At 39.6% G+C, this 26,132-nt stretch overlaps 1 protein-coding gene across 13 annotated transcripts in view; it reads left to right on the forward strand.

Annotated features, from left to right (window-relative positions):
- Positions 1-26,132, forward strand: part of ENOX1 (ecto-NOX disulfide-thiol exchanger 1) — a 368,503-nt gene that overhangs the window by 239,340 nt on the left and 103,031 nt on the right. For 11 of the 13 annotated variants that reach the window (XM_071805734.1, XM_071805720.1, XM_071805749.1 and 8 more), the window contains 2 exons: positions 20,657-20,830; positions 23,276-23,482. The exons of 1 other annotated variant lie outside the window; for it this stretch is intronic. In XM_071805734.1, coding sequence (XP_071661835.1) covers positions 20,657-20,830; positions 23,276-23,482 — 381 coding nt within the window. The remainder of the gene's footprint in view (positions 1-20,656; positions 20,831-23,275; positions 23,483-26,132) is intronic. One more of the 13 variants, XM_071805770.1, reaches the window with a different exon arrangement.

Raw genomic sequence — 26,132 nt, forward strand, 5'->3', positions numbered from 1 at the left:
CTGCACAGCTGTGTGCCTGCTGTGTAAAGCAAGATTTGTGGGTAAAAGTTATATTGCTTCTTGGACCAACTTGGAAAAATCTGGAGAAAATTGCACCAGCCCTCTGATGGTCTGAGGCAACTAGAGGACTGAAACTTTAATTACAGCAGACAGTTTAAAAAAAAAAAAAAATCGATTCAAAAGAAGAAGTAGTTTTGTGACACATTATAATTTTCCTCCCTTTATTAAGCTTTTCATCTGCCACAGGCTTGCCTATGTATTTCCTTACAGAATAACCACCATGTCACCACTTCCTTTTTAATATTCCCTTCTCTTTTACATGTGCCAACCAGCTTTTTTGTCTACCTGACTTAATATCTCTAATTAAACTCAAAGGATGTGCTCCCTACTTATTTAGCTTAGAAGTTCACTGCTTCTATCTCTGACCTGAACATGGGTTTCTCTATTTTTTCTGACTACACTGGCCCATAAGCCTTGTCTTGCTTATGACTTTAGACCATTACAGCTACAGCAATGCTATTACAAATGTGTGACATTATTCTTCAGATAGCTCTCCAAATCCAGACTCACAGGATAATGGTCAATTTATGGCTGTAAGGAAAAGATCTCTTGTGTGAGACGGGTAGTCTTCTTCTAAGGGCAAAACAACAATTTGAGCTAGTTTTATACACAGAAGACTTTTATATTTCTTTATTCTTGTTCTGTGCCTCTTAGTCATTAATCTCTCCTGTGGAAACTTGTCAAATACTTTGGGAAATTGAAACAAATACCTGCTTCCATACTCATTTTTTTTATCATTTATAACCACAATGTCTTAAAAAAAGCTTCAGCTTGTCTTCCTGTGCCCCCTATCTCCTAAATACCTTTTGCCTCGTTCAAAATGGACTACTACTCCGCTTCAGTCTGACACATTTTTCATCTTGTCCCTTTTGCAACAGCCCGTTTACAACAGTCCCTTTTGCAACGGTTTTCTAGTCAGTGGTTTTCGTGAAGATTTCATGTGGTGAAACCCTTCAATGTTTTAAGCATGTCTGAACACCCCATCCTTGTCAGTAAATGTGTTGGCTGTTGCGTGTATGCATAGCCGCTCAAGAGTATAAGTTTTTTTCTAATGTGACTAACATTGTTCTAAGTCACTTCTTTGGGTCACAGTAAGTTTTTCGTCAAGGTTGAGTTCAAAATTTAATTCCTTTTTTTTGTTGTTGGGTTACTGAGGTACTCCAGTAACTTCCCAGTGGTTTCTTTATAGCAAGGAGGATGTACAAGGTTCTGCCTCCCTGATACCGAGTGTGCAACAGGAATGGCAAAGAAAGGAGTGTGATGACAGTAGGCTTCTGTCATAGCTTCTGCAAAGAAAATTCTCCATCAGGGGATGCAGAGATTCCTGTGGGTGGGCTGAGTCACTCTGCACAATCTTCCACCTTTTCCATGGACCACATGAGGAGGTGAAAAGGCTCCTGTCCTAGGTGCCATGGTTATACGTTATTGTGTGGGTGATGTGAATCTCTCAGAATCTGTAGTGAGGTCCCAGATTGCCGTTATCTTCATTTCAGCTGAAAGTGTATTTCTGCAATAAAGCTGCTGCTTTGTTTCTCAGTGAACAAAGAAATTCCTCAGAAAAAAAGCCTCTTCATTCCCCGTTATTAGATTAGACCCGGGATCAAAGTAGACTTTTGCTTCAGAACTAGAATTGAATTACAGAAAGGATTCCTGGATTGTGTCATCTGAGAGTTGTCATGTTGTCACAAAACAGGGGAAGAAGGAGAGAAAAATCCGATTTTCCTGGGATCAACCTTGCTTTGTAGGTTTTAGATTATATCAGTCTTTGAATTAGGAATGTTGCTGTGGCATTTAGGCCCTTGCAAGCTGTTGTGTTCATGGGAAACTGCAGAAACTGCTAAGAAACAGATGGAGGTAGGCAGGGGAGGGGTGAGGTTCCTCTCTCCCAGGAGCTCTCGCTGGACCTGTGTGACAAAGCTAGAGGGAATAGGTACGGAGGTGTGGGAGAAAGCTGGGCTGCCGAATCCAGGCCACGATGGTTGCTGAGAAGTTGTCAGGGTGGCAAATGAAGCTTACTTTGAAGGGCTGTCATGAGAGACAGCCTTGCACCTGCTCTTGCAGCTTGCAAAGAAAGCAATCTTTGGGTTCTGAACCCAGTATTTTGTGTATTTTCTTAATTAAGAAGTTGCGAATGATTACACATTACATGTTAGCAGTGCTGTAAAACGAATTTTTGTGTGCATGGATAAGCTGAACGTGACTTTAGATGTACCCGCTGATGCCATTTCTCCACTAATTACATTTACAATTTAAAGCTGTCTGTAAGTAGAAGAGCTTACAATGCTGATATTTACTGACAGAAAAACTTTTCAAATCACCTTCCCAGCCAGATGTTCATAAACAAGGGTTTGACAGTTGGTCCATAAATCAAGTTAAGCATTTTAGCATTGTTCTCTTAGGTGGCTCTTGCGTTTAAGCCTGTTTAGCTAAGCACATACATTTACTTAAGATGAACAGTAAAAATAACATCTGGAGATCTTTTCACTGAAAGAAAATGCCAAAGGGTCCTACAGAAGGATCAAGCACGTTTTGTAAACTGGCTGGGTTTTTGGATTTCTAGCTGAATAGACATGCTCTCAGCTTTTGAGAGGATCAAGGGGCAGTATTATTTAAATGTTCTTTTTATTTGCGCAGCACTCTGCAGGGAATGTGCTTTCACCAAAGCATTCTTACATTTCTCATTCCATAATGAGCTTCTGTTTTCATCCTTGCCACCTGGGACCCTGGCACGGCCCTGCTAGTAGCAGTGGAGTCACACTGGTGGAACTGCATGCAAAGTACAGTCCAAAATATTTATTTTAGAATATTCTGCTCTGCAGTAGACTGCCTTCAAAGGGGAATGTCAAAGAAGGAGTTGCTGGGTGTTTTACATTTTCATCTATGCTCATATCAGTCATCTCTCTTTTATCCCTCTTCTTCCCCTTCAAGATGTATGACATTCTTTATTTCTTTCTCTCCTGAAGAGGCTTTTTTTTTTCCTTTTTCCCCCTACTCCTTTGCTTAGAAAATTATGCTAATGAGATGTGGTTTGCTCACCTTCCAAATCAGTGCTACTATGCATTTTAGCTTTGCTGAGTATCAGTTTTGCCGTTTTGCTTTTTCATATTCAGTTCACAACATGAAGGAGAATTCTGTTGAAATTTAACGAGCGCTAGGGGAAAAGATTCAGACAAGTGCAGTCAGATTTATAAAGTGGCAGATAAAGTGGGAAAGGTTTTGCATTACTTCTGCCACATTCGGTGTTTTTTTGACGGATGGACTATATTTCATCTGTGATTCAGAATGACGTCAATTTACATTTTGAGGGGTACCATGACCATGGCTGTTCATGGTAACATAAAACCTAAAACCTGGAAATGCTGGAAAAGGTGAGTGCAAAAATAATACACGTGAATTCCTGGACTAGGACCATAGTTATTTTGTGATTTAGTTCTTAGGAACACAACCTGTTTCATAATGTGAGACTGGCATTTAATCTGAGAAACCTGACTTGAGAATTATACAAGGCAGCATGGAGCTGTTTAATGCTTTAGTGACAACAAAACATGAAGATGCTGGCTATAATTCAATCTGAAGTAGTATACTTTCCTGTGAAGCCTGGCCGAGTACGTTCTTGATTTAAATATCTGGAACTACAGTACATGGTGTGAAACATAAATCCTCTCAGTGCTGGAACCCAGAGACCAAAGGAGCCAGTTGGAAACCTCTCTGAACAGTGAATTTATTGTTTGAGTTTAAAGCATGTATGCTAGACCTAGAGAGCACCTTTCCTAACCTGGTCCTTCTGTCCCATTTCAGCAGTGCAAAGAAGCTATAAAGCTGCCTAAAATGTGAAAGGCTGGAAATTCACTAGCATGGCAAAGGTGGTTGAGAACCAGCATTAGGCAGAGAGGGGCAGCAGGGCACGTGGCCCATTAGCAGCCTTCCTTAAGTACCCAGCCCTACAAAACTCAAAACTGTCCTGAGGCCACTTCAGCACAAATCGAAGGACAAAGCAGCCACTTGCAGTCCCAGGTGCTAAAAGCCTCTTCTCTGAGCTGCCCTGAATACAGCTGTAGTACAGCTGAGAACATGACCCGCAGAGCTAAACAGTTCTGCTGGTAAAAAAAATAAAAAAAGACACTAATCTACTGTCTATAGTGAATTCAGCCAACCCAGCTGCATGGGCCTTATCCAGATTTTATGGCGTCTACCCATTGCCAACCAAGCTGATGGCACCGCCAGCCACCATCCCTTCTCTCTTCTGCCAGCAGCCCCTCAAGTGCCCGTAACAGAGCAATATGGTGAGCTGAGCTGCTCCTGAGAGAGAGGATGGTAGATGCTATGGTCAGCTCTGACCTGCTCTCTCTTTGGTCCTGGGACACCTGCAACAAGCTGCCACCAGCTGCTTGGTCCTCACTTACTGCTTGAAAAGCTGTTTTTTACCCCCCTGGTGAAACTGGTGTTGGGTGGTGAGCTGGCAGCTCGTTCAGAGTGGACTAGATACATCCTAGTCATAATGTGTTCTACTGCAAGTTACAGGCTGAAAAGTTAGCTTCCCTTCAAAACTCCTGCAGAGTGGAGATGTTTCAAATGAAATGGCCAGAGAATGAAAAAAGCCAAAATTTCAGAACTTTGCAAACGTCTCCTAGGATAGGCATGAAAGTTACTTTTCCCCATAAATGAGGAGAGAGACTAAGAATAGCAAAACTTGGGAAAAATCTGCCTGCTGGCTCTGTTGCTCTCTATCTTCAGTTGCAGGAAAAATCACAGGCAGAACATATGGGGCAAGACCCAATTAGCTGCTCCAGACCTGACGGGCTTTTAGGAGAATCAAGCTGCTCAGACAATGTTCTGATTTAACCACTCTGATCTCAGCAAGAGTCACAAGGTTAGATTTGTCCTCACTGGCTAAGCTTGAAACTTCACATAGTGAAGGAAAAACAGCACAGAAGCAGAGAATAACTTTAGGTTTCAAGTTTTAAAAAGCTGGAACAAATAATTAGAAACGTTGACAATAGCTGAGCTCTTTCTGCTTCAACCCTTTCCTTGGCTGCAGAGTGGAGGCTTGAACATAATCTGGTACATCCACAGAAGATGTAATCCTTTGTGATTTCAGCTGTTAAAGCCAAAAATAGGTCCATTTTTCAGAGTATGAGTGAATATAATTTTATTCAAAGGCATAATTTGCCTGAATTTTCAGGTCAAGTTTGAAGAGAATGGCAAATATCACTGCCACAGCGTGAAAGCTTTTCACCTCTGAAATATTACATCCTCCCTCCAAAGTCTGGAGGGGCTATGATTGCCAAGACAGAACATCAAATTTTTTAACATGATATGAAAAAATAAAAAACAAGTACTTTTCTCCAGCCCCATTTGTGAAGTAGTTGAATTGTTCAGACTAAAATTTTCCACAGTATATCAGCCTCAGGCAGATATTTGATGTGTAAAATTTCAGTCCAAACTGTTAATGATTGGCAAAGCTAAAAGCAACTGACAACAGGGTGTTGTAATAAGGAGTGTCAGACGATTTAAATAATAGATGACCTTAGCAGCCCTGCCTCCTGTTTTATCATTTGGAATACTTTTGTTGTCTAAGGTGTATGATGTGTTTCTTTGTGTGTTTTTGACTGTATTTCTTTCTTTATTTATATTTTAATTCTGGTAAGTTCTACCTTCAGTTCAGTTTTACATAACATGGAGTTCCATGGCAGCAATTACTTCTTGCAGCCAAGAAGTGTTTCTGCCAACCTGTTCTTCGTTTACAACCTCTTTATTTATTTCACTAAATGCTTTCCATTTTGTATCATGTAGTCCACAGAACCTGCACACCTACCCTCTCTAAAATTCATTAGTTTTGTAATGCTCCTACACAACTGCCTCTTCTCCCCAGTGAGCAATCCAAGCTTTTTTACAATGGTTCCTGTGAGCTACTTTATAATATTCCTAATGATACTCATTGTCTTATTTTTGCTGTGCTTTTTATATTGCTTGAGGAGGATGGGGTGACTAATTCAGAACATGGTCTGTCAGGTAAGACTCTGGTTTTTCTAAGAGGTTTGCAGTATTTTGTCCCTTTTACAGGCTAACCTTTAATTGTCTTCACTGGCCCATTTGATGCAGTGCCACACTGCCAGATCTTTTCTACATGAACCATTCAGCCCATTCTCTGCAAACAGCCTCATTTGGGATTCATTAGCACTGATATCCTTATGCCCCACTGACTTCCTTGTGTTTGGTTCCTCTAAAATGCCTCTTGAAATATATTTTTTCTTCTTAGAATGACAACCATAGAATCATGGAGTAGTTCAGGTTGAAAGGGATCATCAGCCTGGTCTTGAATATCTCTGGGGATGGGGCATCTACCACCTCTCTGGGATACCTGGGCCAGTGTTTCACCACCCTCACTGAAAAAAATTTCTTCCTTGTGTCTAACATGAATTTCCTCTCCTTTAGTTTAAAACCATAACCTCTTGTCCTGTTATAACAGGCCCTGCTAAAAAGACTGTCCCCATCTTTCTTATAGGTCCCTTTAAAGTACTGAAAGGCCACAATAAGGTGTTCCTGGAGCCTTCTCCAGGCTGAACAACCCCAGCTCTCTCAGTCTGTCCTCACAGCAGAGCTGTTCCAGCCCTCTGACCATTTTCATGTCCCTCCTCTGGCCTCTCTCCAACAGGTTCATGTTTTTCCTGTACTGAGGCTCCAGAGCTGGACACAGGACTCCAGGTGGGGTCTCACCAGAGCAGAGCAGAGGGGCAGAATCACCTCCCTTGACCTGCTGGCCAAGTGGTTTTTGATGCAGCCCAGAATTGCTTTCTGAGCTGTGAGTGCACATTGCCAGCTCTTGTCCAATCTTTCATGGCTTTTGTGGGTTTTGCTATACCATTACTCACACTCTTTTCAATAGAATTAGCAACACATTACCTCCAATCACACTGCTCATCTGAGATGGAAAGTGCTTGTTTGTCTTGGTTTTTCTGTCTCTTTGGCCAGCTTCTGATCTCTATCAGTCATGACAGGGCTTTACCCCTCACTTTATGCTTGCACAGTTTGTGTGACCGCTTCTTGTGAAGGCCTCTTTGACTTTATCAAAGACTTGCAAGCTTAAGTGATTGCACACTATTTATTGAGCATTCCTCAATTATGCTGCATTTATTGTACATTTAATGCTCAATACAATGGCATCTTTTTCCCCAACACATTTGCATGCTGCAAGTTTAATATTTGTTATTTTTGTATTGCCCCACTACTAGAGATTGCAGTTTGACACCTTTAAAAAAAATGCTTTGCAAAGCCTCTGAAGGAAGTTTGGGTTGGGGTTACGTTTTCATATTGGAAAAAGATGCTAAAAAATTATCAAGAAAAACACTATAATGTATCCTTGAAGTGAGAACCAACACTGCCAATTTTCATCCTGGAATATATTTCTATGGTTGATGTACAAACCTCTGAAAAAAAATGGTTTATTATAACACTGTTGATAGAACCCTAGCTGTGTAAATGTACATGGTGAGGCAAAAGAGACATCTTAATGTGGATAACATTTTCTAGCCCATAAATGTTACAAAGAAATGCATTTTCCTTGAAAATGGGATAAAGAATTATAATTTGAAACAAAGCATGTCTGAAATAATTTGGTTTTATCTTTAATTTGAAGAAAAAAATGAGTACTTCTCAGAGTAACGAGAATCACATGTAGAGGGTTCTGATAACAAATTGCAAATACCAAAAAGGCTAATTTCGTTTCTGAATGTTGGGGTTGGTTCTGTGTGTGAGTGTGTGTGAAATTGCTATGCCTTTAGTTTTCTGCTCTGAAATATTAGCAGATGAATTCTTGGCGCAGGCTGGCAGAAATTACAGATGAAATCTTCTAGCAGCAAGAATTTTAGGCTACAAGTTTTGCACACAACCACTAATATAATCTAAATTAAAATGTGTTATGCACAAGCAATACAAAGCCTGGGTTCTTCCTTATTCGGGATACAAGTTGAACTAATTTCATCCACACAGTGTCTCATTCTGCTTCCTGAAGTATGCTGTTCAGTTATAAAGACTTCGGATTTCTTTTCAAACAAGGATTTTTCCCTGTAAAACTGGATAATGAAATATGACATTGTAAGAATGTTGTCAAGATTGTTGCTTTCTAAGGAAAAATATAAGGGTGTTTTTTCTTCAATGTTGAAAGACATCCAATGCCTATATTTTAAGTTATTTTGGAAGTACAGAGATGCAAGTGTTCTTAGAGAGATTCTTTCTTCCTCCTATAAGCATTTCTCAGCTTCTTAGTCCCCTTTTTGGTGAAGAATGTCATGAGAGGTTTTTGTTTGCTAGTAAATAGGAGCTGTGTCATAATAACTCCTTGACAAGAGCTTTATAAAAATGTTCTGACTTTTTTTTTTTTCCAGTTGATTTGGAAGTTTGTTTTTTACTCACCTTATTTTCGCTTCTTCTCTTGAAGGCTCCAGGCAATGCTGTGATTGGGCTAGCAAATGGCTGGCCAGAGAACCCCAGCTGTTTGATATTTGGCACGGTGTTCTCCACATGCTCAGCATTGGTTTATTATTAGTTGAGACATGCATTTCCCCATGCTGTGAGAGACAGGAGAGATCGAAGGAGTCACTGGGGACCAAAAGCATTAACCCAGTTCTGTGCACTGCCCTGCACGGTTCCCAGAGTAACTTAAAAGAACCTCAGGACAATTTTAACCCATCCCAGGTGGCTGCCCCTGGGCTATTTGCCAAAATCAAGGATTATTAGTCCGCACCGTTCCATTGATAATGGCTCAAGTACTGAGGCCCCAGGGAGGGAGGCTTGCAGAGCAGCTGGCTAGTCTGGCATCTCTAGCTGCTGCTGACCTTCCTTGTACTAGAGATATACCCAGATGGTAGAAAGAAGGGTTTTCTGCTCTGTGGGAGATGCAAAAAGAGTGAAGACGAGCTGAAAAAGCTAACCATAATGTTGTAATTATTGTACTTGTGCTGGAAAACTTCACAGTTGTGACCCAGATGTCAGAGGATGCAGAAATGTCTGTCTAAGTCTGCTGAAAGACTAAAATAACAGCTTTCAGATATATGGATTATCCTTATCTACCTTAGCGTGACACACACTCTCCTGATGCTGTTTCAATAGGAAAACTCTTCTAAATTTGTCAATGGAATAATTACTGTACTCAAACAATATGTTGAAGAAGGAGAATTGTTTTATTATTATGAAGTTAGGGGTATCCCATTTGGGATTTCTCTACCAGCCATGAAGAGTACTCCGGTTACTGCCATTGCCCAGCCACTTGATCATTGAGTCTGGCTGCCTAAAACAGGTGCTTCAGAGAGCTGAGAGGGCCCTTGTGCTTGTAGAATCAGGATCTAAAAACCGTCAGACTCATAGATGGAAAGGGAAGTAAACATCATCTTTAATTGAAGTGAATGCATCAGGATACTTTAAAACTCTGTAAATTTTGAGAAAGGGAGTGGTAGTTAAAGGAGGCCTTAGGTAATGAAGAGATGTTTCAAAAACTACCATTCTAAATACTTCTAGCTCAAGCAAAGTATTACATTCATGATCTTACCAACTGCAGGTCAAGGCAATGCTAACATGGGGAAGCTTATAACTCATAACTGTTTAATCTTTATTTAATCTGTTTGAGACTGAGAACACAGGTCAAATTGCAGGTGTAACAATGGAAGGATTAAAAAGAAACTCCTGTTTTGTAAGCAACATAATCTGTTCTTCTCTGGCACACTTTTTTACTCTCCCTTCTGGAAGGTATCTATCTAAAACCTGAGAGAGTTGCAGGTTATCCAAAGCTGAAGAAAAGATGGTTGCCCAAGCCACAGTGCTCAGTCAGATCTTTAGTTCCATGGAGGGTTTTTGCCATTTTTCCTCTTTTGATTGTACAGGGAATCATACACCGGATGGTAATTTCCATTCTCTCTGTTTATATGGCTTTCATCCCATGCCTTTCCGTGCAAAATGCCTGTTTTTTATGTCGCTTGTATCTGATATTATGTGCTTTGACATCTGTATCTATGTGCAAGCTCTCTAGTCACCAGAGCTCATTCTTTTTGTCCTCATGTGCCTACCGACTCATCAGGCCATACCTGGCTGAGACACCTGTGAGCTCACAAATTCTTCTGGTTTGTACAGAGATACACTGCCCATGACCTGAGCCTGCCATTAGCAAAGATACCTGCTTCTGTAAAGCAGCTTCATGGTTTCATGGTCCTGAAGAGCCATAGTAATGCTCTGTATTTGCAGGAACGTTTTCAGTTTGCTGAGGTGCTAGATGGCTTTTAAAGGCAAAATCTGACAAAATAGCTTTGTCATAGTGCATTGGAGTTTAATTAAGACAGCTCTTTTACAGACACTGAGGAGCATTACTTCCTGCTATCAACTCTGGCTTCTGTTTTATGTTGCGTAGTATTTCTCAAGATAGGATTCTTGGTTAATTGTTAACTAATAAGCAGTTTATTAATTCACCAAGTACCACTTCATTACTTACTCAAAAGTTAGTTAATCAAATTCAAATCCAACAGGTATTCTGCCCATGCACAGAGCATTCAGATATTTTCTTACAAGTTACTTCCATTAATTGTGTGGAGGTCAAACAGTTCTAGTAGAAGATAATACAAAATATCAAGATTTCATATTGCATTAATTTATAGCCAACCAATCTTTACTATGTCTAGTATACTTACCTTCCTTCCAGTAGTCTTTGGGTTAAAGGTAGTGGTTTTAAGAATTTGGACCCTACTATTTAAGTGATTTAACATGAAAGAAACTAGGAAAATAGTACCAGGAACAATCATGCAACATTATAGTTTGAGCCTGCTTGCTCATGTTTTTGAAGGAGAAACATGCACATAGAATAACTTGGTTGAAAGTCTGAAATATCATCACTAAAGATTTTCCAGCTGATTTCACAGGACAACTTTCTGTCATCTCTAGTAATGACACCAAGAAAAATACATCCCATGCAATAAAGCTCATTGGTCTTTTCATCCAAGACTAAACCTGAAGGAGACACAGAACTTTCTCTGGCTTAGGAAGCCCTTGAGCTGCAGAGTTTTGGAGACTGGGAGAACATTATATGAAGGTTTTGTTTCAGGATTCTCCTGTTCTGGTACTAAACAAAATTAGGGATTTGCTGTTAGAGGCAGGTTTTTGTGCTAGAGGGATCCTTCAGTCTAACAGAAACCAGTTTTTCTTGTGTTTGTGCAAGAACCTGCTCATGTAGGTGATTGCTCCTTCCCGGATTGTGCAGCTTCTTTCTGGTTGCAGCAAGGCTGTTGTTACTTTTATGACCCTGGAAAGGCAAGGAGAGAATTTATATGCATTCCACAGATTCAAGGATCCACACAGTAACGGCAGTTAAACAACCAGAACTTCTTTCATGATTCATGAGGAAACGAGTCTCTTTTGTTTTCATTTGGGAAATGTCCACTGAAATGTCTGAATTTCATTTCCCCCTTCACTTCTCTGAGGTCATATTAGTATCCAGAAGATGGTATTTTACCATCTTTTACACATTGGAGGCTTTCTATGTTTCATCCATTACAATAGTTATATTTCACTGTTAGCCTAGCTTGGGAATTGAAATCTTTTCCTATTTCTCCAACTTCTTTTCAGTATTCATTTACATCTACTTAGGTCCTTATATCTTCCAATAACCTTTTTGTGCCATACAAATGACTCTCAAATTTCTGCAATACAGCACTTCCATAGACAGCAAGGAAAAAAAAATCTGTTAACAGTTCCTAGGCTGTATAATCATACTTTATTTATTTATTTTTTCATCTTCTCTAGCTTTGAGGTGGAAGGTGATCTCGTTTTCAAGGAACAGAGCAAAGTTTTACTTTTGGAAGAGGTTCATTGGGCAGATTGAACAGTTTCCAGTGGAAGGTTCTTAAAGGGGTTACTTTTTAAGTAGCTTCTTTAAATTTGGCTAAGGCTAGCCTTAATGAATCACCCTCTTTGATGTGGCCAAAACTGCAGAAATGGAATGGAAAAGTACGAAAGTGGAGAGGGTTATTCCAATCAACATACAGTGAGTGCATAAAGACTTCTAGAAGTCAGGAAATACAGCTGCACACGTTTTTACATTACATAAGCAATATATGACATTGCATCTTGCATATTGGCCAGCCCTACATTTTCACAAACTGACTTCAGAGCTGTTAAGTGGGGATCAGGTGGCAGCGTGCAGAATTTGCAATTTTGCTACTTTCTTCGCAATGAACTTGTAACTGACCCCATATGAGAAAGTGATTTATTGATGAGGAGATGGCAGAGGCCCCTTGTTCCTGCTTCAGGAGCAGCAGGGACTTTACGGAGGTCAGCACTCTGAATGTCTTGAGGTGCTATAAACTCATGAATCCTTCAAAATTCTGGCACTGCTCAAAACAGCCTGTGGATAGAACATGGACCCATGACACAAAGCTTCCAGATGATACTGTTGTCTGTTCATCTTTCCCTCTCCTTCACCTCCTTCCTTGCGTATCTCTTGATTTTTCTCTTTGCCTTCTTTCTTCCCTATTTTCCTGCTTCTCTTTTTTTCCCTCTTCTGTTTTCACCTCCGCAAATTTCCACTGCAATGGCAATTGGGTTTTACACATGGAAGAGCAGCTGATTGTGGATGGAGACTAAGATTAGTCAATTTTTTTTCTGACTCTGGCTTCTTACACATGCAGCTGTCAGCCGTGAAAAACTGACAGACCGTCATCAGACTCCCTCAACATCGAGTCCTGAGTTTTCCAGCTCATTCTCAGGCTTGCCTGTCAGGTACTTCTTTGCAGAGCTCTTCTAAGGGGGAACTAAATAGATTCAGCTTGGGCAGATAGCATTCAAGACCCCTTAGAGGTCAAAATGGCACTGATGGCTATCCATGTGCAGAAAGAGTAATAGAAATAACATTATAGTGACACTGTAGATTTCTTTACACAACAGCACTGAAGTTGCATCTGAGCAGGAGAGTGGCATCTATTGTGGTAACACTTTGTTATATTATTATTATTTGCTATTCTCTCCTATTATTTGCATTGCATTAGAAGCCCTAAAAGAGATTGGGGTCCTGTTGTGCCAAGCACTGCAGCAATAAAGGATGAACCAGGAATGATTCACCCTGTGATTTGCTTGTAAAAAGAGAAGGTGGTTTCCTTTAATTTAGTCTTTGTCATGTATATTGCTCCAAATATAGTGTTTGTTGTGTGATTTTGTGGGCAGGGATCAAGAGCAGGCTGGATTTGCTTTTAGTGTTTTCAGCTACAGCACAGCCAGCTCTGAGGAACAGCATCTAAAGTTTCAGGATTGTGTGCTGTAAACTATTCCTCTGTGCAGACATAGTGCTTTCTTCAAAACAACAAAAGTACAGCAATACAGCCCTAAAGCTTTGTCAGTAATATATGCCTCATAGAAGTAATTTTCAAGTGGCAAGTGTTTTGATGATGCTACAAGGGCTTTGTTTATGGAGTGGGTCTGGCAGACACTGTAGAGTTTGTATAAATTATTATTTTGTTGATTATTAATGAGAAACATTCATCTAGATTCTCCTCACACTTTTTTTTTTTGCCAAAATTCCCTTAGAGTCTTGTTTTTGCAATAGTCCATGCTCTGTTTCACAGAATATAGCTCTTGCTGAATAGTGTTGAGATGGATCCTCTGGCCAGCTGTGAAAGCTGAAGGTCAAGGAGGTGATTTCCTGCCTCTCCTTCATTCAGTTGTTTCCACTCCTCCAAATACACACATGCACATGCAAACACATACACAGACACACATCTTGATGCTGTCTGTGTGCCTCACTCCTGTTCCTGCAGGAACCCTATGCCCATATGCAGAACTCATTTAAGGGCATCTGCCCATGTCTTTAATATTGACTTCTTCAAAAATTCAGGGCTAGATGAGCACCTACAAAGACGTCTCTGCCCTTGCAGTTTCCTTCTCAGGATTTTAAAAGGGGCCACATTCAGAGGTTCCATATCCATATTCCTTTGTAGTAGCTCTGCAGAGACAAAGATCACATGCCAAACAGATGGCAAAGTATAAAAGCAGAATTAAAATCTGTAATCTTGTAGATAAGGTGAATAAGGAACAGCTATTCACAGTTTCTCAGGATGGAGGAACTAGAAGGTGTGCCTGGATCTGCCAGATACGTTGTTTTAGTGAAGCAAAAGAAGGACATTTCTCCATTCTGTTACTACCCTAATACTAATACATTGTGAAAGCCAGAGATGTAAACAGCTTCAAACAGATTCAAAATGTAAATAGGTACACAGTAGGATTTAGTGAAAATGTATAAATCAAGTCATGTGTCATAGGTTCCTGCTAGAAAGGATTGTTCAGTTGTGATCTCTACCACTGGCAATATGTAAGCACTCAATGTATACAAGCTAAAAATAATTTGCTCTTTATCTGCCTATTTCTTATTCTCATTCCCTGGATATCTGCCACTGGCCACAGTCAGGTGGTCCTTGCTCTGAGGCAGGATGATAGTGGTTATGGTCAAATGGAAGAGCTGTCAGACTTTTTTCACCCTGCCTTTGTTTATTTGAATGCATCTGGAAGTTTACCAGACAATCCAGCATCTATTTTAGAAACAGAGAAGTCTAGATGGTCAATGACATCTAAACTGGACAGGGAAAGGTGCTGGAAGATGCCAGTGACTGCCACGCTGCTGCATTCCAAAGGGGCTGATAGCGGTGCTCCGCAACTGGGCTACTCCAGCTGGATCAACACCAAATTCAATTGATACATCTCCTAGGAACATCAGCGGTAGGTGCCCTACTGCCACTCCCATTTCTGTCTTCTTTTTTTTTTCCATTGACGAAGACTTGTTACATTGTCAGAAGCCCTATAGTATTGATTAAATGAGCAACTTCGACCAAAAACTTCCTAAAACCCAGAAGATGGTAATATTTGAATGAACAGGGAGAACAATGATCCAATCTTGATCTTTAGGTTGCAGCTGAATATTTATTCTTAATTGCTGATACAGAAAAGAGGACACTGACATGAGGATAAAGACACTGCAGACTGTAGAGTTTTGAGGGAGAATTTTAGACAAAAATGGAAGAAGTTTTTAGAACAGAAATCTTTTTCTTGTTCTAATAAGGGTCTTTCTTGATTTCAGAGAAAAAAAACACTAATCTTTCTTTGCTATTGCCAAGTAATACATGCACACACACACACACACACACATATATATATATGTATATATTTGTTTTAAGGGAGGCAGACACTGTATTAGATTTGCCCCTTTTCAGGAAAACTTAAATCTCAACTTGTAGCAATCAACTTTGTGTTCAGTCTCAGAATACTCAGCAATGGTGTTTCTGAAGTACAAAATCAAATCTCTAGTCTCCAGAAGCTTTTCTTTTATTTTTCTCCACAAAAAACAAAGTTTAACGAGCATCTTAGTACATCTATTACCAGCTGCTGCCTAGACTGTCCTAATCCTTGCAGTGCGTGTTGGCAGGCAACTTTGTTCTTGGAACCAGATTTTTTTTTTAATAGACTCTCTTCTTAGGTATAAAATTATCACTCCCAGGCCATGGGGACTCTTTTAGTGTTTTTTGTTTTGGTTAGCTATTTTGCTCTCAGATCATTGTTTTCACCACTCACCACCATTCTGTGTGTTCAACCAGCAGGTCTGAGCCACATGGCTGATGATGTCCCTGGTGGAAACCTTCCATGCGTGCAAGTAGGGGCACACAAACAAATTCGTGTTTGCACACAGGGTCTTCTTATGCATCCAACAGAAATACAACTTTGCAGCTCTCGTAAAACACTGCAGAAAAAAACTGGCAGTTGCAGGCAAAGAAAATGACACATCCAAGGGCTAATATTGAAAATCATGTAGGGGATTATACCCTTAAAAAACAATATGGGCAGATGTATAACTTGTGGTAAAGGCTGGTGAAAATGTGGTGGTAGCTTAATAATGGTGATGGAGTGCAATTCCCAAAAGCACAGTTGGCAGGAGTATGCAGCCATGTTATTTGGGCAGAGCAATAATGTGACAAAAACAGAAGGTGACTCAGACAGCAAGTGTTGCCAAAGAAGGAAAGAAGGATGCTTCTCCAAGGTTGTGTGGCTATTTTTATGGATGACAAAGTTGCTCCTGCACTCCCAAAATGGAGACTAATAAAAGTAATTGGTTTAGACTATGTACTGTGTTAGAATAGTTATCCTCAAAGGGATTTTATTGTTCATCTATATTTCTAGACCCAAAGATTTCATGTGAAACATTTTCTTCTTCCTATATTATGCTTGAAAGAAAAGGGAGCTTTAAAAACTACTTCCAGTGTTCAAGATGATTTTTCTTCTTACCTCTTTGACTGCCAGTTCCAGATATGTGTTCTTCCTAGGTTTTCATTGTTCTCCATCATGCCAATTTCTTATTATATGAAACAAGAATTAAGTCATTTTGCCAAATATAGGCAGAATATGGACTTGAAAATATTGACATTCAGTGCTTTTGCTTTCTTGTACAAATGTATGAATATTCAAACCTTATGTACAGTATCCACAGGGAATCAAATTTGAACAACATACTTTTCCATTCTTGAAGTTCTTTATCACCTCTGATTACTTCCCATTTGAGTGATTTAGTTTAGTAATTATTTACTAACATTTTTCAAATTTAAATTTTCTCCTTTCTGCAAAGTGGATATTTATAATTTCAAGAGATCATAAACCCTTATCTGGCTGCATGAATGTATGTATAGAACCCTTTAAAATAATGCTGTGATCATTTAAAGCATAAAATATCACTTGTTTACCTCTTCAGGTGTGTAGTATAGACATTCAATGTATTTTTGTGTTTAATGTAGCATATTCATGTCTACAGTATCTCAATAAACATATGTCCAAATGGATCTGTTAAAAAAAAAAATACATGGGCAGGGTTGATTCCCATTTTTTGAAATCCTGTATAACTCTACCATTATCTTTGATTCTGAATACCAACAAACTTACCAGTAAGTTCAACCGGAGTTGTCTCCAGCTCTAACTCTGCTGTTCTTCTGGTCCTGGTCCTACTCCAAACAGGCATTATGCCAGAACTTGGGGCAGACTGCAGTGGTGGTGATGATGGATGATTGTCCCCTATCCCTAGACAAGAGCTGTACATCCAGCTTCTATTATTGCACCACTCAGTAGCATTGATATAGTTAAACTTGGGATTTTGCTGGATCCTATGTGGCAGATTTATTGACTTTCCTTTCCGGTGACTTTATCAGTTCCTTTTTCTCTGCATCTCAGAGTCCAGACCAGTATTTCCTATGGACATCCCATCTGTGGGCTCTCTTCATGATTTGTCAGCAGTATGCAGGTCGCATGCATCAGTTTCTCTGTAGATACAAGCACCATCAATCTCTTCAGGAGTCTGGAAAAGATCTTCATTGTTCAGAAATCCAGCTGAATTTTCTGTCATTGCAATGCATAGTAATAGTTTTTAGTATTCAGAAAATTATTTTCATTTCCAGGATGCTCTACAAATGATACCTGTGCATCCTTTCAGTGCTCATGTGGTGTATGAAAGCATTTCATTCTCAATTTAACACATTGGGAAATTGAAGCAACTTATTCAAGAGGACAGAGCAAGCAAACCTATGCCTGGTTAAAGGCTGTTCATGCCTTCAGTAATCTTGCTATTGACCTGAGTGGGGTTTGGATTAGTGCCTGGAAGATAAAGAATTTTTCAAGAGTTATTGACCGAGTCCTCTTCAATATACCTCAGTACAGTCACCTTCTGGAGGCACAGAATCCCAGCACACCTAGAAGGACATTTCGGGAGTGTTAGCCCCAAACACTCTGCTCGTGCTCTTTTAGATTGATTTCGGTTGTAAAAGAAACTGATGACAAAGCCATGTACTTATTTAACACAGGAAAAGTTACTTACAAAGTCACTTTTCCTTGGATGTGGCAGGAATTAGTGTCAAATAATTTTCTTCCACTTTAATCACTGCTTTGATTGACATGCAACCTAAAAATTCTCCCTCCCATTTCTCTTGCAAGGCCATGTTCACAATGTTTGTGGAGATGAGTTTCCTTGTTGCCATCTCCCTTAGATTTGTTCCTCTCTGTATCGGCACCACCACTAAAGGAATATTCAGAAAACTGTACCTTATTGAAATCTGCCATCTTTGCTTTAGGTGAGACCATGTATCTCTGGTTTAAGCAGAGTTTGCTGATGTTTCAGTTTGCTACTTCTGTAGAGAAGCTGAAAGGTATCTAGTGATTGTTTCAAAGAGAGAAGAGCAATCATTAAATGCAACTTGTGGTAGCAGTCACCGGATGATGTTATTTTTCGTTGGTGGTCACATAGGACCTGAAATATGCATACACGACAGGGAGACTTGGCTTTTGGTCCATCTTCTTATACTGATCCATCCTTACCACAGAATGCTGTGGGTCTACTATGGATATGGGATTTCATGTGAAATTTCGTATCTGTCTGGGACTGTAGCTGATGCTTCATTTGTTCAGAGAAGTGGACAAGATGCCTCCCTTGACATCTTTCCACTCCCGGTTTTCTCTGATCATAGGAGAGGACCGGTATGACACCAGGCTTTGAGTGCTGTTGTGTTGCTCCACTTTGTGTTCCATGGAGCTCGGTGGGCTGCTTTAGCAGCAGGTAGCAGTGATGGACTTCTACCCACAGCAGGAGCGTGCTGCACAGGATGGCCTGCTGTGACTCTCAGAAGTCTGATGTTAAAAATGAGATCAAGCAAATTAACATAGCCTAAGGACTTCTTTGAATTATATGTTGCCCTTTCACCTCTGACTTCATCTCCCAGCATTCACTATCCATGAATATTTAATACAGCCGCCACTGTATCCTGTGGAATAAATGACAGGCTTAAAGTTTCAAAGATTAATCTGAAAAGCAATGCATATACATTGGTATTGGAAAAAAAAGCATCACACCCAGAGCAAATCCTTTTTCATAAGCCCACTTATTAAAAAAAAAGTAATGTAATATCATGAGTTTTCATTAATACTAGTCTTCAATAGGCCTAAAGCAAATCCCTGCCTGCTGTGCACTTGCTATGCTTGTTGTACAGAGCTGCCAGAAAGTGATGGAGGCTCAGTCGGTGTGCAGAGAGCAGGGAGCATGCAGCCGAGGCACACATGAGCTCTGTTGGAGTAGAGGTTCTCAATCCTCAGTTGTCTTTCCAAGAGAAGATGATTATGGATGTTTTACAGGAATCATAATGCTAATTTTCAGCCCCCACAGAGTGCTTAACACCTGTAAAGTGCTATGGAAATGTGAGCTAATCCTCACCAGTAAGTGAGTATTATTGTACCTGTTTTTCAGATGCAGAAATTAAGATACAGAAAGGTCAGTGGCTGACCCAGGGTCACTTCTCAGCAACAGATTTAGGATGAAGAAACAGGCCTCCCTGGTCACATTCTATTGATCATGCTGCCTTGTAGCAAATGTAGCTCAAATTTCCTAAATATAAATAGAAACCAAAAATCATATACAAGGAGTTGTTTGCCCTTTGCTCTTCAAAACAAGCAAGCTCTCGAGCTACCAAATCCCACGTTTACAAGTATCGTAAAATACTTTCCAGTTGCTAGCCAGAAAGCTCCACAGAAAACCTGTAGAACACCAAAGTAACTCTCTTCTTTTAAATAATTTATGATGCCAAATAGCAGCAGTGTTATGCCAACAAAGAGATCGGTCTCTCAAAATATTTTATTCATTATGCCGCAAGAAACCCAAAGCCTTGTTTTTAACGAAAGCAAATTTCAGAAGTTGGCTCTCAGTTCATCTGAAACATCTGCTTATTACAATTCTTGGTGTTATAGCACTGGTGCTCCCCAGTAAATCTTTCAGCTTTAAATAATATGTATGGAAGTCTTGGCAAAGAGATCAGGAAGGAAGAGAGAGTAATGTTTGCCAAATATGCATTTTACTTTATGGGGCTATGGTGGTATATTTTAATAATACATGTGTTGAAGGGAGTCTACTAATCTGATTAAACAACAGGAAAAGTAGAAATTAATTCCGAGGTTCAAAAAGACCTCGTTCTATGCAGCTGAAACTTTATATTCCAGGGAAAAAATGGTTAGAAGTCTTGGCTAACTACACTTCTATAAAACAGCCAGAAATGGATCTTTCTCTGTAGTCTTCGAAAATCAAGATCACTTAATGTGAGAAGGCTGCGTTGTGATAAATCTGTCTGACAATTAGATGGAGAGGGCATATCGATATGAAATTATAGTCTTCATACACTCTGGTCAGAAGGCAATGTAAACATCACAGTAGCATTATGAAACAGAAAATTGCATTCCAGATAATAATGGATATTCACAGTGCATGATTTTACACTTTAATGTCCTATGTTTTACTCAGTCATGTTAATATTTTAAATTATGTAACATTCTCTTCTTTATGCATAGATTTTTTTTTCACTGAAAATCCACCTCCCCCTCCCTCCCTATTGCTCTGCCTTTTTCCCATTCTCATTTTTTCTTTTTTCTTCTTTTCTTAACAGTGATGATTGTAGGGAAAAAAAAAAAAAAAAAAAGCCTAAAGCAAAACTGTCTGTGGAAGAAAATAGTAACAAGTAGTTTCACGATTTATAAGACAGAATTTTATGTTATATATTTACAGATTCAATCTGTGTACCAGGCTTTGATCCAAGCCTTAGCATGATGACTGGAATCACTCCGATTAACCCAATGATACCAGGCATGGGATTAGTGCCACCACCACCACCAACAGATGTGCCTGTAGTCAAAGAAATAATTCACTGCAAAAGCTGCACACTCTTCCCTCCAAACCCAAGTAAGTGGATCTGATGAAAAAATGTTATTTTCCTAAATACACTGGATTAAATATTTTTTTATCTAATAAAAATCAAGTTTTTTAAGCAAAGTGTAGGTGGGTAGGTGAACAGTTGGACCTGATGATTTTATAGATCTCTTCCAACCTAAATGATTCTATGATTCTGTGATTCTATGGTGTTTCCTCCTAAGGGCTATTCTGTGTGTAGAGCATGGTATATCAGAGCATGCTTGTTCATCTCTGTAGGGTCATATAAAATAACCTACACAACTTGTACAAAAAAAAGAAAAGTAATTACTTAAACAAAGCTAACAGAGCCTGAAGATCTACACTTCTCATAGTAGAAATCTGTCTTTCCTTTACATGAGAAGGCCGCAAAATATAATGCTTATATGGTGTTGATCATCTCTGTGCTCCCCTTCTGTTGAGGTTTGATTGTGGGGTGACAATAAAACCATGGCAGATGTATTGTTAACCCCCTCTCCCCTTCCTTCCCCCTTCAGCCCCTCCCCCTCCCCCCTTTCCCACTAAGGACAGGTGATCGGGAGGGAAAGAAGGACAGACAGAAGAGAGTTAGAAAAACTAAAAATGTTTTACTAATGCTACTGATAAGAATAGAGGAAATAATACAAAATATACAAAACCAATCTTGAAAGTCCCGGTAACTGCTCCAGCAGATGAAGGGCCAGCACCTGAAGTCCTGGGTTGGACTCTGCAGCCAACCGGAACTGGATTCATTATGTCACTAGGCCTCAGTTCACAGGTCCTCTCCTAATGTCAGCCATAAGGAAAAAGAGACAAGAACCTCATGATCTCCCACTTTTATATGAAGTATCATGTGAATGGGATGTAATACTTAGTTGGTCAGTTTTTGGTCACCTGTTTCTCATTGCCTGTCTCGCGGGATCTATATCCATCCTTATCAGTAACCTTGCATACCATTGCTATGTATACTGAAACATGTATCTGGTTTTCAGGAAAATGCAGCTAATAAGAAGGCTTTAGCTGACAGGCAAATTCACTAAAAGAGAACATGATTTTTAACAAAACAAGGACACCTTCAGATGCCTGCAGTTAGATGGGACCAGTCTGGGCTCATGTCCCTGAAGACAGCACCTTGCACCAAAACGCTGACTGACTCTGGTCCCTCCTTGGGGGAGATGGAATGAAAGAGGGACTATGTCCCCCCTCTTGACATTTTTTGGGGGGCAGCATGGCAGATGAGTTCCTTCTCCTGTTTGAGATCAGGGACCAGGCTTCCTTCTGCCCCTTCTGGGACACTGTGCAAATGGAAGACTCTTCCCTCTGAGCCACCAGCTCAGGCACAAACCCTGATTTTGTGTTTGTTAGCCCCAGGAGTTTAGTTTCAGAGCCCTCAGATCAGTGAGTTTCACTATCACTCTGATGACAAAAGAGAAAATTAAGGAAAAAGTCTAGTGCTCTGGATTTGCCGCATAGCCAGATCATGGTTTAATCAAACTGGCTGTGTGTGTGAATATGTATATCTTAAGGTCATAACCCCATTTATTGTGTTAAAGGGCCAAAAAAACTGTTACATGAATCAGATTCCTTCTTAGATAACTACTGTTAGAGGAATGTTCTAGTAATCTACATATAAACAAGGTGAAGTGTTATGACAGAGTATATTTTTATACAGCTTTCAAAAATGTAATAGTTTTCATGATTTAAGTGTGTATATATTATATGTATATATATATATATATATATATATATATATATAAATAACATTTCTAGCCACTTCATTTCATGAGCACTTGTAAACAGCGAGGTTATCCTTCCCTTGTGCTGGCATCTGCTCCATTATCTGGCAACAAGACAAAACAGATAACGGGTGGAGGATTTTCATCATGCTGTCACTTCGTTGTGTTTCCTACTTTGTTTTTCTGTTTGCTGCACTCTTGTACTCTGAGACAGAAATGAAATTATGCTAAGACCAGGGAAAGGTGTCCATCCAGCCCAAGCACCCAGGGTGTACACAGCATGGGCTGGCTTGCAGAGGGCCCACGCACTTGGCGAGTGTGGCGAGTGATGAGTATGAGCCAGAGATTATTAAGTTCAGTGCTTGAGATCTATGCACAGGGTCAAATCAGTTGCAGAAGCTCCCTTGCTTTGAAACAGAATATTTTCTATTTTTTGGTGTAGCGAAAAGAAAGAACCTTTTAGACTTTACCATTTGTCCTGGAAAACAACCCACTGTGGCAGGAGTTAATCTCTGAAACGCCACCTAAAACTTGAAAAGGTTTAGATTCAAGTAATCACTTTTGGACAATCTCTGCAATGTTCAATTATTTTGCTTCTCCTTTTCTCCCACCTCCATACTATGTCAAATAACTGTTGCTGCCCAGAACTGATTAGGGAAATGAATAGAGGCAATGGATCAAAAGACAAATTTTGTATTCCAATGTGATTTCTGTTTTGACTTAGATCTTCCACCACCTTCGACAAGAGAAAGACCTCCTGGGTGTAAAACAGTGTTTGTTGGAGGATTACCAGAAAATGCAACGGAGGAAATTATTCAGGAAGTCTTTGAGCAGTGTGGAGATATAACAGCAATTCGGAAAAGCAAGAAGAATTTTTGTCACATTCGTTTTGCAGAGGAGTTCATGGTTGATAAAGCCATTTACCTTTCTGGTACTTCACATTCTTTAATGGATTTTCCTTGCTTCTCATTTGTATTTTGTGATGCTAATGTTCGCTTATTTTCCTAGCTTTTATCTCAGCAAGTCTTTCTTGAGCTCAGTGGCTGTAGCTTGAAGTGGCAAGGGGCAACTCTGTGTTTCTCTGTGTCTGCCAAGACTTGTGTGTGGTTTTGTGTGTTGCTTACCCGGGAGCAGTTTTCTGCCATCCCACAACAATGCAACAGATCCTAAAATTCACTACAGAACAGTCTTATTTTTGATTTACACAGGTTTATATAGTTTTGCTCGCAGGTTGTAGAAAGAGAAGGGCACTAGGCCAGGAACACTGCTGTTTTCCAGTGCCAATTTCTCTGATAGGCTGGCAATTTCATTGGCATATTTTTATAGATTTGCAGTGCAGCCTGAATAAAGTCTGTCTTTATGCGTACACGTATTCAGTTACTGCATGGGTTGGATTCCAAGCCCCATCTGTAGGCTATGTCTGTTGCCTCCCACGACAATGAGGGCCACAGAAACTCAGGTGTAAAATTTCAGAATCTCTTTTATTTTCCAACAAAGAAAATAATAATAATAATAATAATAATAATAATAATAATAATAATAATAATAATAATAATAATAATAATAATAATAATTACTCTAACTCACAGGGAAAAAGAAAGAAGGAAAAAAAAAGAAAAAGAAAAAAAAGAGGAAAACCAATTCTGCTTTCACATATCAGGCTTCAGTGACTGTCCATGCCCTCTTAAGTTTACAGGCTCCTTCACATGAGGATTGCCTTCCTAACTGAGCTCTTCTTCACCTTTCTGAGCTGGATCCTGTCTCCTAGAGAGACTCACAAGTATTGTTTTGCCCCACATGGAAGGTATTATTAAATAAAGAAGGGCCAGGGATTGTTCCTTGGCCAAGACAAGCTGACACAGACTGGCTTACAACCACCCACCCTGTGTAGGGTGACCTTGAAGGGACCCACTGGGCCCATCAAACATGGAGCCTGGGAGGCAGCTAGTGATTAGATATACCTTGTTTGAGCCCCCACCCTGATCATCTTCTCTTTAGCAGTAAGGACAGAACCTCAATGTCCTGTAGGTGTCTGTGGGAAGCTGACACAGGCAGAAACAAGTGGCCTCTCAAATTGCATGAAAGAAAGAGAGAAAGAGAGAAAGAGAGAGAGAGAGAGAAAGAAAGAGAGGAGAGAAAGAGAGAAAGAAGGAAAGAAGGAAGGAAGGAAGGAAGGAAGGAAGGAAGGAAGGAAGGAAGGAAGGAAGGAAGGAAGGAAGGAAGAAAGAAAGAAAGAAAGAAAGAAAGAAAGAAAGAAAGAAAGAAAGAAAGAAAGAAAGAGAAAGAAAGGAAGAAAGGAAGATCTGATCTTTTGAAATATCTGGTCAGGAAAAACCTCGCTCTTTCGTTTCACAAATGGTTTTGTGTTTGGGTTTGTGGGGTGTATTTTCTAACTTGGCTGCTTGCTTTAACGATCTGTTTGAAGAGCTACAGAAAATTGTGAGTTTTATGAGGTCTACACAAAGATGGCTTTGAAATATTGCTGTATTTTCAGGTTTCTTCCAGATCTTCATTCCATGCTGTTTTTTTAGTTTTTTCCTTTTTTTTTTCTTTTTTTCTTTCTTTTTTTTTTTTTGTTAATTTTCACTTCATTTCTTCTTCTGTCCTCATCCTCTCTTTACAGTTTCCATCCTTTTCATCTATTTCTTTATTCACTTATTACTTCCATAATGCTGTAGTTCATTGGGACAGATTACAGGCATCATAGTAGCAGGAAGAAGCCGCACATTTCCCAGCTTCCAACTTTCCTCCACACCTTTTCTGTCTTTTAAAGCATTGTACTTAGTGTCTCTGACCAGATCAGGAAAAGTAAAAAAACAAAAAAAACCAACAACAACAACAACAAAAACAAACAAACAAACAAGCAAAACAAAACCAAAAAAAACCCAGGAGAGCTGTTAGGGAGGAGGAAGGAAAATGGGGGCACACTGCAGCCAAGTTTCACTTCTTTTTACCACCAGTGCTGGAATCTGCAGGTGGAAGAGGGAGCACTGACTGTTTCCCACCACTGCAGAACAAGGAGGTCTGACACTAGACAGGGGTACATTATATTTGTGTTGAAATATTGGCATTTTTTTGACAAGTCTTTATTCCATTCTCAAACACAATGTATTCTAAAATGATGGGGATAAAGAATATTATTAATTTATATTCTTTTCCCCATTAGAGACAAAAGAGATGTACCAACAGAATTTGTGGTTAATATAGTGTGCATGTTATATTAGGGGAAAGCCATGTCTTTGATATCTGCAATATAATGATAAATTTGTCTACCTAATCAGTTTTATCTGTCTACCCCATCTAATCTCATCAAACTCTGTATTTATCCCACGCTTATCATCAGAACAGTGCAAGTGATTACAAACCCAGCAAGTAGTTTAATCACTGTTTTTTTTTTCTTTTCTATTCCCAAATAAACCTGTATGAAAAGGAGATTGAGTAGAGATGGGTTGAAGACTATGATAAAAAAGATGACTTGAGGGAGGGCAGTTTTCATTTAGCCCTGAAAGTTACATATTGATCTCCTGAGAAAAAGACTTTCTAAAATCAACATACCAGCCCATGGGAAAGTCCTTTCTCCA

The sequence above is a fragment of the Patagioenas fasciata genome, chromosome 1 (assembly GCF_037038585.1).
Source record: "Patagioenas fasciata isolate bPatFas1 chromosome 1, bPatFas1.hap1, whole genome shotgun sequence".
NCBI lineage: Eukaryota > Metazoa > Chordata > Aves > Columbiformes > Columbidae > Patagioenas > Patagioenas fasciata.